The 14,116-nt window shown below is 54.2% G+C and overlaps 2 protein-coding genes across 8 annotated transcripts; one reads left to right on the top strand and one right to left on the bottom strand.

Annotated features, from left to right (window-relative positions):
* The first annotated feature begins 1,788 nt into the window (after window positions 1-1,788).
* On the top strand, window positions 1,789-8,335 carry SLC22A7 (solute carrier family 22 member 7). 5 transcript variants are annotated; one of them, XR_013992406.1, is made up of 11 exons: window positions 1,789-2,255; window positions 2,887-2,990; window positions 3,120-3,274; window positions 3,399-3,567; window positions 4,581-4,704; window positions 5,015-5,124; window positions 5,585-5,799; window positions 6,020-6,128; window positions 6,429-6,493; window positions 6,884-7,090; window positions 7,482-8,329. XR_013992406.1 is itself a non-coding variant. In XM_081035795.1 (11 exons), the coding sequence occupies exons 1-11, from the start codon at window positions 1,863-1,865 to the stop codon at window positions 7,534-7,536; spliced, it is 1,407 nt and encodes a 468-aa protein (XP_080891921.1). In that variant the 5' UTR covers window positions 1,825-1,862; the 3' UTR covers window positions 7,537-8,335. The 5 variants fall into 5 exon arrangements, 4 of the variants coding, with proteins under 4 accessions (XP_080891920.1, XP_080891922.1, XP_080891921.1 ...); XM_081035795.1 differs by lacking the exon at window positions 6,429-6,493 and having other exon boundaries at window positions 1,825-1,889; window positions 2,124-2,255; window positions 7,482-8,335; XM_081035794.1 differs by lacking the exon at window positions 6,429-6,493 and having other exon boundaries at window positions 1,804-2,255; window positions 7,482-8,335.
* Window positions 8,263-11,612, bottom strand: CRIP3 (cysteine rich protein 3). 3 transcript variants are annotated; one of them, XM_081035832.1, is made up of 8 exons: window positions 11,050-11,334; window positions 10,738-10,832; window positions 10,269-10,326; window positions 10,044-10,175; window positions 9,209-9,280; window positions 8,990-9,084; window positions 8,834-8,891; window positions 8,263-8,669 (listed from the first exon to the last, which is right to left on the bottom strand). In XM_081035832.1, the coding sequence occupies exons 1-8, from the start codon at window positions 11,195-11,197 to the stop codon at window positions 8,608-8,610; spliced, it is 720 nt and encodes a 239-aa protein (XP_080891958.1). In that variant the 5' UTR covers window positions 11,198-11,334; the 3' UTR covers window positions 8,263-8,607. The 3 variants fall into 3 exon arrangements, with proteins under 3 accessions (XP_080891958.1, XP_080891959.1, XP_080891960.1); XM_081035834.1 differs by lacking the exon at window positions 8,834-8,891 and having other exon boundaries at window positions 8,278-8,669; window positions 11,050-11,612; XM_081035833.1 differs by lacking the exons at window positions 10,044-10,175; window positions 10,269-10,326 and adding an exon at window positions 9,844-9,858 and having other exon boundaries at window positions 8,990-9,280.
* Window positions 11,613-14,116: the final 2,504 nt, after the last annotated feature.

Below are 14,116 nucleotides of genomic sequence, written 5' to 3'. Positions count from 1 at the left end.
TCATGGTATTTTATATTTTTATATGAATACTATGAGTATATAGTATCAAATGAGGGAGGAATCCACAGTGTGGGGATTACAGGTGGTGAGAGCAAGAGGGACAGGAGTTGTCTCACCCTTGAGCTGAACTCCAGGGTGGCCCGAGCACCAGCAGGTGACTTAGAGGGAAACCGATGCTGCCCGAGGGACTGCACTGAGGTGTGAGGTGCCAACAGGCTGGGGTGTTTGGGGAATTGGAGGGAAGGGTGCATGGGGAGAAGCCAGGGACTGGGGGTCTCATAGGCCAAGCTAGGGAGCTGGACATTTACCCTCCAGCAGTCGGAGCTGGTGAAGGGTTTTAAACAGAGGGATATTACCCTGTCAGATTTATTTTGTCAAACGTTCATGTGCAGAGTAGTTTGAAAGGGGTGAGACCGGAGGCAGGAAGGTTTGTGTAACTTATTTTAACCCTCCTGCTGGACTGTACACTCACTGAGGGCGGGGGTTGTGTCTGCGGCATCTTTGTACCCTACAGAGTACTTAGGCTACACTAGAGACTCAACAAATGTCTCTTACGTACTATTGTCACCTCCTGTCACCACCTCCAAATCACTGTCCTCATTCCCTATTAGCAGCATCATGAACGCACACCGTGTCACCAGTTTAGCTCCCTTCCCCGAGCTTTCTCAGGGAGCCCAGCCTTGTGCAGATGGGGACATGTCCAGCTCAGCAGCTTGGGTCAAAGGTCGGGGCTAGAGTCAGGGGTCCTGGTCCCCTCTTCAGTTCTGCAGCTGGGTCACTGTGTGAACTCAGCAAGGCACACGTCTCCATTTCCTCATCTGTTCAAAGTAGGGGCTGGATTAAATGAGTGGTTCTCAAACTTGTTAAAAAGTGTGGGACCCTTAGAAGCCTATTTGCTTAAAAATCTGGAGCCTTTGGAACAGAATTTGACAAGCTCCCAGCTCTGCCAACCCAGCGTTTGGAGAATCAGATCAGAGTAAACCTGTGGAAGCCATGGCGGGCTTCCACTGTGCTTTTGCTGCAGGGGCCAGGAGTGAGCATTGAGTGAGGAAGGTCAGACACATCCTGAATCTCAGGCATTGCAGGTACCTATGGCAGGACCTTGGCAACCTCTTTCCTTCCCTACCCACCCCTTCAGGGGTGGGGATCGAAGCAGCTCCTGAGAATAGGGGTGCGGGCAAGCAGGAGGGATAGTGTGGATGGGATGAGCTCCTGAGTGAAGAAGTGGGAGGGTGATGGGTCTGGGATCTCCAGATTGGCCAGGATGCCCAGTGTGGTTCCAGATGTGTCTTAGGCCAGGGCGTACGCTCCAGGTGGGGACCTAAGGGTACAGAGAGGCGTCGTGGCTCAGCAGAAAGAACCCTTCACCTACTTTTGAATCCTAGGCTGCCAGCCAGGCTGTGGTTGCAAATAGGCAAGGCTGGCCCAGGGCTTCACAGGACAAAGGGCATCCAGAGTGAGCTGGCACCATGCCCGAAGAGGACTCCTCCTGTTAGGGACCTTTGGAGCTCTGCCGATCGAGGGACAAGCGGCTCACACCTCCTACACACCCAGCAACCCCATCATGGCAGCCCAAGGCTACCCCACTTCGTCCCTGAGCACTAATATGCAAGTCCCAGAGAGGCAGAGCCAGTGCCCTTTGAATGGATGGCAGCCCCTCCCTGACAGGCATGGATCCCTCGAGACCTGTGTGGCTAGGGAGGGTCCAGTCCTGGGCCAGCCCATGAGGGCTGGATTCTGGCTGCAGGCTCTCCGCCCATCCGTCTATCCGCAGACGCCTCCAGAGTCCAAGGGTCCAAGTGGTCAGTGGGTTGAATTGTGCAGAGGGAGCCTGCTCTGGGAACGGTTGGTGGGAAGGCAGCATGGGATTCGAAGAGCTGCTAGATCAGGTGGGCGGCTTTGGGCTCTTCCAAGTGAGGAATGTGTTTCTGCTGGCTTTGCCCCGCTTGATAATGCCCATGCAGTTCCTCCTGCCCATCTTCCTGGCTGCTGTGCCTGCCCACCGTTGTGCCCTGCCTGGCACCCCTGCCAACTTCAGCCACCAGGACGCATGGCTGGAGGGTTACCTTCCCCAGGAGCCTGATGGCACACTCAGCTCCTGCCTCCGCTTCACCCACCCCCAGGCTCCCCACAACACTACGTTGCAGGGAGAGGGGCAGAGTCCTGGGGAGCTGCAGGGTGAGCCCTCCACCGTGCCCTGCCCTCAGGGCTGGGAGTATGACCGCTCGGAGTTCTCCTCCACCATTGCAACCGAGGTACCTGAGCCAGGAGGCTGGGGGACACGTGAGTGGGATGGGCCTGCCATTGCCTGGAGTGATTACTATGTGTGCAGTAGACACTTTACCTCTCAGAGTCTCAGTCTACCCATCTATAGATGGGGTCTATGAATTTAAGCACTGAGCTTGTAGTAAGGAGCCCAAACACAGGAACTGCTACTATTAATTGGGAGGTGACTAAGGCAGGGAAGGGCTGAGACGCCTCCAGCGAGTTGGGGCCAGAGCTGAGAAGGCTGTTTCTACAGTAAGAGGTGGAGAAACAATAGAGGCTTCCTTCTCTCCCCTCTTCTTTTGGGCCCCAGGTCTGGGATTTACATAATCCATCTGGAGGTGAGTGCAGGTGGGGTCAGAGTCTTTCTGGAGAGGAATAGGGCTCGTTCCCTCACGGTCAAAGCCCTCCATGGGAAGAAGCAGAGGCTGCAGGGCTGGGGAAGGGCAAAGTCTCCCACTCCCAGGCTGGGGTGCACGGTCAGGGGTTTGTTATCTGACACAGAGGTGCCAGGATGGCACACTTGACCTGAGAAGGTCCCAGGGTATGGAGAAGAGGGTTTGCTGGCAGCTGGAGAGGGACTTGTGCCCATGGGAGGCCCCTCCTTGCCTTTCCCTGCAGTGGGACCTGGTATGTGAGCGGAAAGGCCTGAACAGAGTCACTTCCACCTTATTCTTCGTTGGTGTGCTGGTGGGGGCCGTGGCCTTCGGATACCTGTCTGACAGGTAGGGTGACGTGGGGGGTCAATAAGGAAGTGGGGAACCCCCCCCCACTAGCTGGGATCTGAGCCTACTCTACCTCTGTCTTGGGACCTCCCCTCTACAGGGAGCTGACCCTGCATGACACCTATGCAGGTTTGGGCGGCGCCGTCTGCTGCTCGTGTCCTACGTGAGTACCCTGGTGATGGGCCTGGCATCTGCAGCCTCGGTCAGCTACGTCATGTTTGTCATCACCCGTACCCTCACTGGCACAGCCCTGTCTGGCTTCACCATCATTGTGATAACACTGGGTGAGGCAGGCAAAGGAAGGGCAGGGCCCAGAGGGCTGGAGGGAGGCAATTGTCAGGGGTGAGATGAAGCCCATTTGGCCCTTGCTCACTGTCTTTCTGTCTCCGGCCCCTGCTGTGGGCCCAGAGATGGAGTGGCTGGATGTGGAACACCGCACTGTGGCAGGTGTCCTGAGCAGCGGCTTCTGGTCAGTGGGTGTGATGCTGCTGGCACTGGTCGGGTACCTGATACGGGACTGGCGATGGCTTCTGGTGGCTGTCACCCTGCCTTGTGTGCCAGGCATCGTCAGCCTCTGGTGAGACCTGTGGGGAGCTGGGGAGTGGGAGGCACAGGAAGCCAGAGATAGCATTAATCAGAGGCAGATATTTGAAGACAGAGAGACTGAGACGAAGAGAAAGAGAAACATTTAATGAGAGAGAGAGAGAGAGAGAGAGAGATCCATGAGATACAGAGAAACAGAGAACAAAATAGGGAGAGAGGGAGATGGAGAAACAAAGACAGAATCGGTGAGAGATGGTGAGTGACAGAGACCAGAATCCAAAGGCAGGTTCAGAAGGACAGAGGGGGATGGACACATGAGCACCATGAGAGACAGAGCGGGCATGACCTGAGGCTGGCATTCTGCAGGAGGGGGGTAAGGACAGGGTCAGCACACGGGTAGGACGAACACGCAGGAGGGTGGAAGGCCAGGCAGCGTGGGCATATTTCACTGCCCACCCCCAAATGAACTGGCTTTGGATGACCCCTCTGGGTATGTCTGTATGTCTGTCTGTCCTTCAACCTATGCCCTCCTGTTAAATGTGGGGGAAGTGGGTGGCTGGTTCTGGAGTCTTGGGGATCAGAGAAATTCAGCAGAGAAGAGAAGGGCCTCCCAGGCTATGGAGGACCTAGGCCTAGGCAAAGAAGGGTGGGAAAATGTGGCTTTTATATAAGGTCTTAAAGCAGGGGTGTCCAAACTTTTATCAATGGTTTTCACCAAGGGCCATATGCGGTAAAACACACAAACAGCTGGGCCACTCACTCGAGGTGAAGTACGTATTGCCTCACCTGGTTTATTTAAGTAAACTAAATATATTTTTGGAATTTGCTGCGGGCCAATTAACAATGGATTGTGGGCCGCAATTGGGCCACGGGCCGCAGTTTGGACACCCCTGCCTTAAAGGATGAATCGGGAGGAGGGCTTTGTAAGAACTTCCATGCTGAGGGGACTGTGTGAGTAAGAATCTGGAGGTTGACAGACTGGTGTGCCCAGGAGGGAGACACGGCTTAGAGCGCTGGCTGAGTAAAGGGCCTCTTGCTGTTCCCCAGGTGGGTGCCTGAGTCTGCACGCTGGCTTTTGACCCAGGGCCATGTGGAGGAGGCCCGCAAGTACCTGCTCTGCTGTGCCAAGCTCAATGGACGGCCTGTGGGTGAGGACAGCCTGAGCCTGGAGGTGAGAGTGAATGAGTGTGTGAGTGCATGTAAGTGCGTGTGTGCGTGTGTGTGTGTGTGTGTAAATGATGGTGACATGTGTCAAGCACCCCCTTCGTGGGGCCCACTGCCTCAGTGGAGAGCTCCCCCAGGATGTCCTGCCTGGCTCTGCTGTGCCACAGCCTTGCCTCTGCTTACCCTACTCAGCTCCCATGTGCATCTCCCCACCCCCATGCTGCAGAAGGGAGGAATAGAGACCCACAGAGAGCAATGCGCTTTGCTGCGACCACAGAATCAACTCCATCTCACAAACTCTCCTCCCCTCCCATCAGACCCTGAGCCAAGTGGCCGCTGGGGAGCGGGTGGTCCAAAGACCTTCCTACCTAGACCTGTTACGGACACCCCGGCTCCGACACATCTCACTGTGCTGCGTGGTGGTGTGGTGAGGAGGCTGCTCCAGGCCTGGGGGGATGGGGAGGGGGGTGCGCGGAGGGAGGGGTGACTCCAGGAAGGTGCTGAGTGTGAGAGGTACAAGGGTGGGGGTGGGGGCTGGGTGAAGGGTCGGGGGTGGGGCTCTGCAAGGTCAGAAGATGGAGCAAGCATCAGAGACACTTCCTGAGTGCGAGACCTTAGACAGGTCATCTACCACCCTGAGCCTCAGTGTCCCTTCTGTAAAACGGAGTTTTACAGTTATGTTCTACGTCACGGGGTTGCTGTGAAGATGCGGTAAAGGCGCTTTGGCCACTGGCACGTGCTGCACACTCAGAGGGGTCTATGGGGACAGGAAGTCATGGGCAGCGGGCTCTGGAGAAGGGGGAGGTGGTCCCTCTACAAGGCCAGGGATCCCTGAGGGGACAGGGGGTGGGAAGGAGGCCCCTAAGTGGCACGGCGACCCCCCTCAGGTTTGCAGTGAACTTTGCCTATTACGGCCTGAGCCTGAACGTGTCTGGGCTGGGGCTGAACGTGTACCTGACACAGCTGCTATTCGGAGCCGTGGAGCTGCCCGCCAAGTTGCTCGTCTACCTGTCGGTGCGCTACGCCGGACGCCGCCTCACGCAGGCGGGGACGCTGCTGGGTACTGCCCTCACCCTGGGCGGCAGGCTGCTGCTGTCCTCCGGTGAGCCCCGCCCCGGACCCGCCCCTCCGAGAGGCCCCGCCTCCTCCAAGAGGCCCCGCCCCGGACCCGTCCCCTCCAAGAGGCCCCGCCTCCTCCCCCAGGAGGCCCCGCCTCCTGGCCTAGAACCTCTGCCCATTCCCGGAGGCACCGACCCAAGGCCATTGAGTCCCGCCCTCTTCGGAGGCTGCACCTCCATTCCTGAACCCCCTTTTCCCTTCAGAGATGGCATCCTGGAGCACCGCCCTGGGGGTGATAGGGAAAGGTTGTTCTGAATCTTCCTTCACTACTGTCTACCTGTTCACGACGGAGTTGTATCCTACTGTGCTCAGGTGAGGGGAGCCTGGGTCCCAGGCAAAGCACCCGGGGAGAGGGTTTGTTAGTCACATCTACCAACCCCCCCCCACACACACACTGCACCCCAGTCCCTCTCACCCAATTTTTGCACCGCACCCGGAATACAGAGCTAATCAGAACCTCAGCCTCAGTCTGGGAGAAGGCGGGGCATTTTATGTAATTTTCTAAGTGACCCTTAGCGAGGTCAGACAACTTCTCTGAGTCTCTTTTAAAAGAGAACAGTTGCAAAAAGCCCCATCTACCCATCCCATCCCATCCCATCCCATTCCCTACAGCCGGCAGAGCTGCCATGGGGGTTGTCTCTGGACAGAAGGCCTGCGGCCCTTTCAGCTGGCTATTGGTAGGTGGGGAGGAGACTTGTAGGCAGCAGGGTATGATTAGAAAGCTTTGCACCTCCTCTAACAACATGGCAGGGTCTGTATGAGCTGCTGACCCTCTTCCTTCCACATTGCTCATTCCCCATCTCCTTTCTGGTGGCATTTCTTTTCCTTCGGTGATACCTGATCTGTACTCTGTCAGAATGGGGGCCCATCCCCTGGTGGGTGCTGGGTCGGGGGGCCCCGCATCCGGGGATGTGTGGAAGACCACCTGAAAGAAGCCCCAGCTTTCTTAGTTGTCTGGGGAGAAAAAGGGGTACCAAGGCCGGCTAGTCCAAGGGAGAAGCCCTGTGAGGCATGACCCCCAAACAAGTGTGGGCACTAAACCCCTCTTCCATCCTTTCTCTGAACAGACAGACAGGGTTGGGGCTGGCTGCACTGATGGGCCGGCTGGGAGGCTCTTTGGCTCCACTGGCGACCTTGTTGGATGGAGTATGGCTACCACTGCCCAAGCTCACTTATGGGGGGATTGCCCTGCTGGGTGCCTGCACTGCCCTGTTCCTGCCAGAGACAAGGCATGCACAGCTACCAGAGACCATCCAGGATGTGGAGAGGAAGAGGTGTGTGCATATGCATGTGGATATGGGTGCTCAGGGACCAAACACTTTAGGTAGGACTCAAGAGGAAGACATGTCTACCTGTGTGTATCTGGTGCATGAATGTGAGTGAGCATGGGTACGTGACCTGAGGTATGTAAACTGCATGTATAAAAGGGTACACGAATCCGTGTGTGTGTATACCGAAGTACCCAAGATTGTCAGGAAAAGCTGGATGTGTGTCCACTCAGGTATGCCTGCAAATCAGGCATGTGTACAAATGTGTGGGAGTCACTTGTGGGAGGTCATGTGTTTGTATACCAGGAGTTGGAGAAGCCCTAGGCCTGCTCTGGTGGGGCAGGCAGAGGGGGGAGGCTTGGAGCTAAAGCATTGCTCATGATTCCTTTCTCTCCAGTGCCCCATCCAGTCTTCAGGAGGAAGAGATACCCATGAAGCAGGTCCACGACTGAGTGGGATCAGGGGCAGACCCTCCACAGTTCTGCATCAGGGGCTGGGAGAACAGAAGGGCAGGCCCTGTGACCGGCGAGGGGGGCGTTGAGCCCCCCTGCCTGGGGCAGGAGTTGCCACCAATGCCCCTCTCTGTGCTCATCCAGCCTCCAGCAATAGGGTGACTTCCTAGAATGAATGGGCTGCTGGAGAATTCTGGCACCCCTTTCATGGCTGGGGCAATTCTGTACATAAAGGTGCCCCTTGGGTTGGGGCAGCAGCATGGACCTGTGGGACGAGCCCTGGATAGGAAGCCACTGAGCCTGGCCCTGGCTTCTGATCCCAGCTTTGCCACCGATTTGCTGTGTGACTTTGGGCATGTGGCTTTCCCTCTTCGGGCTTCAGTCTGTTTATCTCTCAAATGGATAATGAAACCTCTTAACAGACCTCACTGCAGGATCTATCTGTTGTCATGCTCAATGAGATGCTGAATAAGGGGCTTCCAGAAATGGTGCTAAAGGAGGGACTGTCCGATGATGACTTCTGGTACCAACAGAGCTGGTGGGCACGCTGTTCCACGTGTGGTACTAGGGGCGGCCCAATGACAGGGCCAGGGGACCAGGCGAATAGCGCTTGTTGTTCCCTGGCTGGCCTGCTCCCTCCCTGGCACTTTGCGGGGTAATGCATCCCCCACCCCCACACTCCCACTCCCCACCCTCCGACACAGTGTCTAGGCCTCATGCGCAAAGAAGAGTTGAAGGCATGGGAGCCAACATTTTTATTGGAGAAGCCAGAATAAACACAAGTTTTATGATTACCTTGAAGTTACAGAATTTGGTGGGGAAAGCGATTGGGAAGGCCAGGAGGCTATCCTTCAAAACGGGGTGGCCCGAGTCCCATGACCAGATAGGAATGGGAAAGGGAGGAATTGACAGAGAAAGTGTAGACTTTCTGGTCTACCATGGAGCTGAGGCCCAGGCAGCCAGAATTCCACCTTCTCCCACCTCCATGGGACTGGAGAATTCTGTAGCTCCCATTGGACCATGGAGGGATGGTAGGAGGCCCGAGTTAGGGTGTCCTCTTCTGTGAATATCTCATTCGGATTTGATCTCCACGGGGTCATAGATGTAGCAGCCCACATCACCAATGTTCACACCTGAGGGAGAGCCCCATCACCAAGGGCCTTGGGACTGGGGGGTGCTGGGCTGAGGGCTGGAGGGAAGTGGGAGGGACCTGGGGTATGTCTGAGTATAGGGGAAGTTGTCCACACAGACCCACATGCCATACTTTAGGCCCAGTGTCTGGGGTGGGGCTGCCCACCTTTGGGGCCAAACAGGTAGCCGTAGCAAGGAATGTGGCAGTAGGGGACGCCGTCATGCTGGGACACAGAGAGAAAGAGAGCCCTCTCAGCTTGGCTCTTTTCCCATCTCTAACCTCTCTCCTCCCAACATAACCACCCATTCCTTCCCTGCTCACCTCAGCGTGACTCCCAGCAGTCAGGGTCTTCCGGCAGCGCTGGCACCTCAGACAGGGTCGGTGCCAATTTCTGCCCAAAGACATCACCTTCTCAGCTGGGGGTGGAGAGAGGTAGTAGCCGTAGGGGCAGGGCACGGAGACCCACCTGCCTGGCACCACCTTCCTGCCCTTGGATGGCCATCCTGCACTCCCCTCCCCCAGCTTTCCCTCATCACTTACCAAAATAGACAGGTTCCTCACAGCCGGGGCACAGCGAGGTCTCCCCAGTGAACATCTTCGTGTGGGGAGGACCTTTAGGGGGCAGAGGCTGACGTGGGGGCCAGGCCTAAGTAGGGCCCCTCAGTATGAGCCTGCATATGGCACTGTCCTCTCCCAATACCATGCTCGCCTGGCCTTCCACCCAGGTGGCATGAGTATGCCTCCCTCAGGCAGAGCGGAGTCCCCTGGCCCATCTTTATCTACAGGAGGGACCACCTGCTGCCTTCTCATCCTCCCAGGGTTTCAGCCCACCAGCCCAACCCTGTCAGCAATTCAATCCTCAGGCAACCTGAGCTGATATAGGAGATGTCCAGGGTAGGGGTGTCAGGTGTTGGGGAGCATGATGTCATTGCCCACTGCAGGGGACGGGAGGAACAGAGAGAGGGGAGAAGTGGAAGAATGTGGGGGGCTGGCCCCATCTCAATGACCCCTCACTCCTAAGTCATTCCTTTTGTGGCCTTGGCCTGGGAGAAGGCTGAGTTCTAGGCCAGCTCTGCCTCTGACTAGCTGTGATGGCACAAGGTCACTTGCCCTCTCTGGACCTTAGTCTCCTCACCAGTAACATGGGGGGTGGTAATGTCATCTGCCCAGTTTACCTCTGAGCTCAGCCGCTGACATGAGGGAACATCAAAAAAGGGGTCACGGGTAAGCGAAGATTTTGCCACACACAAAATTGTAGGAAAGTTAGGCACTGGACTGTGTAGGGGATTGTCACCCGATCCCCCCTCTCCCCCCTCCCCGTTTCAGCCTGGGGAAAGGTTGGGAGGAGAGGTAGCTGGTGCCCAGCCTCACTTACTTTTCTTGCCCTGGGGGAGGCCAGTCCGGGGCCTGGGGGGGCTGAAGCTGCTGGGGTTGAGGGGCGTGGTGCTGGCACGAGTCGGAGTGGGGGGGTTGTAGAGGTAGGAGCCCACACCACCAATGTTTACCCCTGCAGAGAGAGGAGGGGAGGTCAGGCTTGTGCCCAGCTCCCAGCCACAGGGAGAGTTCTGCTGCCCCAGTCCCCTTCCAGGCTGGTACTTACCCCTGGGTCCAAAGAGAGCCCCATAGCATGGCTTGTGGCAATATGGCCTCCCGTTGTGCTAGGCACAAGCAGAGGAAAGGGGGTTGCTTGGGGTCAAGGGTGGCCTGTCCTGTGCCCCATGGGCCTTCCCCCCAGACAGACTGCCAGGTGTGTCTGTCCACTGGCCTGGGCTGATAGAGCTGGGAAGGATCAGGGGTGGGCTGGCGTGCCAGAATTGCCACTGCGGTCAGGGAGACAGGGCAAGAGCAGGTCAGGGAGCAGTGGTGCTGCCCTCTCCTCCCCCTCCAAAGGCACAGGGTCCACCCGCACAACTCAGGCTTCCCAAATCTTGGCTGGTGTGGGACCCACCACATAGGTGGTCTTGGGAGTGGCTACTAAGGTTGCCTCTCGTGGGCCTCCAGGCCGCAACTTAGCTGGTGCCTGGGGGACAGTGACAGACACAGGGGTATGGGCTCTGGCCAGGTCTCACCTCCGCATGCCCTCCTGGGGACAGGACACTGTGGCAACGCTCACATTTCAGGCAGAAGGGGTGCCAGTTCTTGCCCAGGGAACTCACCTTCTCCGCTGTGGGGAACAAGGTGGAACCAGGCTGCGGGGCGCCAAGCCAAGCAGCAGGCACCCTTCTTCCCCCCCGCAGCCCCGCCCATCCCGCCTGAGTGTCACGCGCCCCACAGGTGCAAAGGGAGTCTGGGACCACACCGTGGCCAGCTCCGCGCGTCCTCAGGGAACCCAGCGGCTCACACTAGCCCCATCTTCTCCCCCTCCTCAGCCCGGGCCTCACCGAAGAAAACAGGTTGCTGGCAACGCGGGCAGGTCCAACTCATGGCTCCGCTCGGTGCAGCCGGTGCTGCACACAGTAGGCTGCGCAGAGAGGACTCCGTTCCCGCCCTCTCTGCTGGCTCCGCCCAGGGCTCAGCTGTGAGCCTCATTGGGCTGAATTCGCTGCTCCTGGATGCCCATTGGTCGCCAGAAATTTAGCCCTGCTCCACCTGGGGGACACAGGCGACTTCGCATCTACTTGCAAACACTGAAGCCTCTGACGGGTTTGGACAGAGTGTACTGAAGCCACACTGGCAGGGCGGGGAGGGACCAGTGAAGACACCTGGAGGGGCGGTGCTAGTTTCTGGCTTGATAAGAAGAGGGAAAATGTCCATAGTGCAGACGCCACGAAAGCACTGTTATTTCAAACCCAAAGTGAGGGGTTAGGCGTTCTTTGAAACGGTTTAATTCCACTTTGGCAGTCTCGCCGGTGGTTAACAGCAACGGAATCTGGAGCCCATCTCTGCTACTTACTCTTGAGCTTCAGGCAAATTCCTCAACCTCCCTCTGCCTCCATTGTCTTATCTGTACAATGCATATGATAAGTCTCTACTCATAGGATTGTTGTGAGAATTAGATAATACACGCGGAGTGCCTAAACAGCACCTGGCATATAGATGATATAAAAGCAATAGCTATCATAATGAACTCAAGACTTTTCGTTTGGAAGCCTCAAAGTGTGATCTGCAAACAGTGCTTGTAAAATTATAATGCTTATTAAATTTAAAGGTATAAGTCAGACACCAATCCATATTCCTAATTTAAGAGGTTTTAATATTTGTCAAAGGACACTTCAAAAATTTAAACCCACAGAATGGGAGAAAATATTTGCAAACATATACCTGGTAAGGGTCTAATAACCCGAATATATATTTAAAAATGGGCAAATAATTTAAATAGACATTTTTCCAAAGATATAAAAATGGCCAACAAGCACACAAAAAGATGCTCAACATCATTAGTCACTAGGGACATGAAAATCAGAACCACATGAGATAGCATTTTACACCTACTAGAACCGCTGTAATAAAACAGTAAGTAAGTGTTAGGGAGGATGCAGCACAACTGGATCCCTCATACACTGCTGATGGAAATATAAAATAAGTCAGCCCTTTGAAAGCAGTCTGGCAGTTCCTCAAAAGGTTAAACGTAGAGGTACCATGTGATCCAGTAATTGCACTCCTAGGTACATACCCAAGAGAAATGAAAGCATTTGTCCACAACAAATAACTTGTACATGAATATTCATAATAGTACCAATATTCACAATAGCTAAAAGGTGGAAACAACCCAAAGTCCATCAACTGATAAACAAATTGTGGTATAACCATAACAGAATATTATTCTGCCATAAAAAGGAACGAAGTACTGAGAACATGCTGTAACATGGATGAACCATAAAAACATTGTTAAGTGAAAGAAACCATACACATAACACCACATACATATGATTCCATTTACATGAAATGTCCAGAATAGGGAAACTCATAAAGACAGAAAGTAGGTTAGTGGTTGCTAGGGGTTTGGGGGAGGGGCAATTGGGAATATGGATATGAAGTTTCTTTATGAGGAGATGAAATGATCTGGAATTAGATAGTGGTGATACCAAAAATCAATGAATTGTATACCTTAAAAGGGTAAACTTTATGGTATGTGCACGTCTTGAGAATGGATAATGTCTCAATAATGATGACGATGAGAATGCCTGAAGGGAACTCCTTTTTTGTTTTAAGGTAGCCCCGCACAGGAGACAATCCCTTGATGAAGATTCATGGTGAAATGAAGGTTTTTCTGGAGTAAGGTCTGCTACTCTGTGAAGTCAGTTCAGAAAGGGGTGAAGGAGTGTGTGCTGAACTCATCACTGGGCTGCAGTGCTGTGCCCTGCGGGGTGAAAGCAGTCCTCGCTGCGTGTCTAGATTCCAAGACTCTCTAGACTTCGGTCCCCTCCACTGGGCGGTGGGGATGGGACTGGAGTCTACAAACCCCCACTCAACACTCCTGTGTCCTCCCTCACTTGTCTTCATCATTACCTTCTGCTCGTAACCCTTGCTTTATCCTCCTTGTTGACTTCTAACGGTGGAAGCCTTCCTCATTGTGAAAGAATCTTTTCTACACAATCTCATTATTTGTTTTGGGTAATATTTCAAGGCCCTTAGTTTTATAACTGTTCCTTCAAGGGATTCTTCTTTAACAAACTTGAAAAGTATTAGTTTTAGTCTCCACTGATATTTTACTCTCGTGTTTCTGCTTCTCATTTGTTTCTTCATGAAGAAGGCAGCTGGAGGTTCACTGCCTTTGTTCTCTTTGGCTCTCATGGAGAAGGTCCTACTTTGGGAGGTTGGGAAGACTTCATGTTGTATTTATTCTTACATACACTGCCTCTTTTAGGAAGGGCTGCTAGCTTCATCTGACCAACGATCTAATATGCTTGGCATTTCCAGGGCACCTCAGATAACGCTTTCCCAAGATTCCTGAGCTCTTCTGTGTTGGATCACATTGTGCACCGGCCTCAGCCTCCCAGATAGGTCATGTTTACCCAGCATCCAGCATGGGGCCCCATAGAAGAAACAGGCATCAGAGTGTGATATCATGCTGCTTTTTCACAACTTGCCGTAAGTCAGGGAGCCGAATGCTTTATTGCTCCCCATCTTCTGTGGCCTTCCTGTTTTTATGGCCATGACAAACACAGTATGCCTCATCTCTTCTATTTCAGTGCTTAGGAAAGACAAGTTGAGGCCCCTTCTTTCCAATATTTGTTATCCATTTGCAGTTAACAGCAAATCACAATATTTCCACTCTTCTTTCTTGCCTGGTTTCCGTTATTCTGGCTCTAAAAGAGGCTTTGTAAAGAATGCTAACAGGGAACATTAACCTTTCCTGTAGGAATGCATTTGCAGTTACTGACAGTGGCTGTTTTAAATACTTTGTGTGACTAAACCTCTAAAATACTATTATAATACCACAAATAGATAAGTCCAGTTGAATGTGGGTACAGTAGTCCCCCCCTTATGCACAGGGGATGTGTTCCA

This window comes from Rhinolophus hipposideros (genome assembly GCF_964194185.1).
Source record: "Rhinolophus hipposideros genome assembly, chromosome: 3".
Lineage (NCBI taxonomy): Eukaryota > Metazoa > Chordata > Mammalia > Chiroptera > Rhinolophidae > Rhinolophus > Rhinolophus hipposideros.
The sequence above is the reverse complement of the archived record's forward strand: the minus strand, read 5'-3'. Positions and strand labels throughout refer to the sequence as shown.

What these genes read in the sequence shown, in the direction of transcription:
- CRIP3 (XM_081035832.1), bottom strand. Translation starts at nt 11,197, where the DNA reads ATGAGGCTCACAGCTGAGCCCTGGGCGGAGCCAGCAGAGAGGGCGGGA. An exon ending in GGCTCTCTTTGGACCCAGGG is followed by an intron (nt 10,176 to 10,268) that starts GTAAGTACCAGC and finishes CTCTCTCTGCAG; the next exon opens with GGGTAAACATTGGTGGTGTG. An exon ending in TGAGGAACCTGTCTATTTTG is followed by an intron (nt 9,085 to 9,208) that starts GTAAGTGATGAG and finishes CTCCACCCCCAG; the next exon opens with CTGAGAAGGTGATGTCTTTG.
- SLC22A7 (XM_081035794.1), top strand. Translation starts at nt 1,863, where the DNA reads ATGGGATTCGAAGAGCTGCTAGATCAGGTGGGCGGCTTTGGGCTCTTC. An exon ending in CCTCCACCATTGCAACCGAG is followed by an intron (nt 2,256 to 2,886) that starts GTACCTGAGCCA and finishes CTTTCCCTGCAG; the next exon opens with TGGGACCTGGTATGTGAGCG. An exon ending in TTGTATCCTACTGTGCTCAG is followed by an intron (nt 6,129 to 6,883) that starts GTGAGGGGAGCC and finishes TTCTCTGAACAG; the next exon opens with ACAGACAGGGTTGGGGCTGG.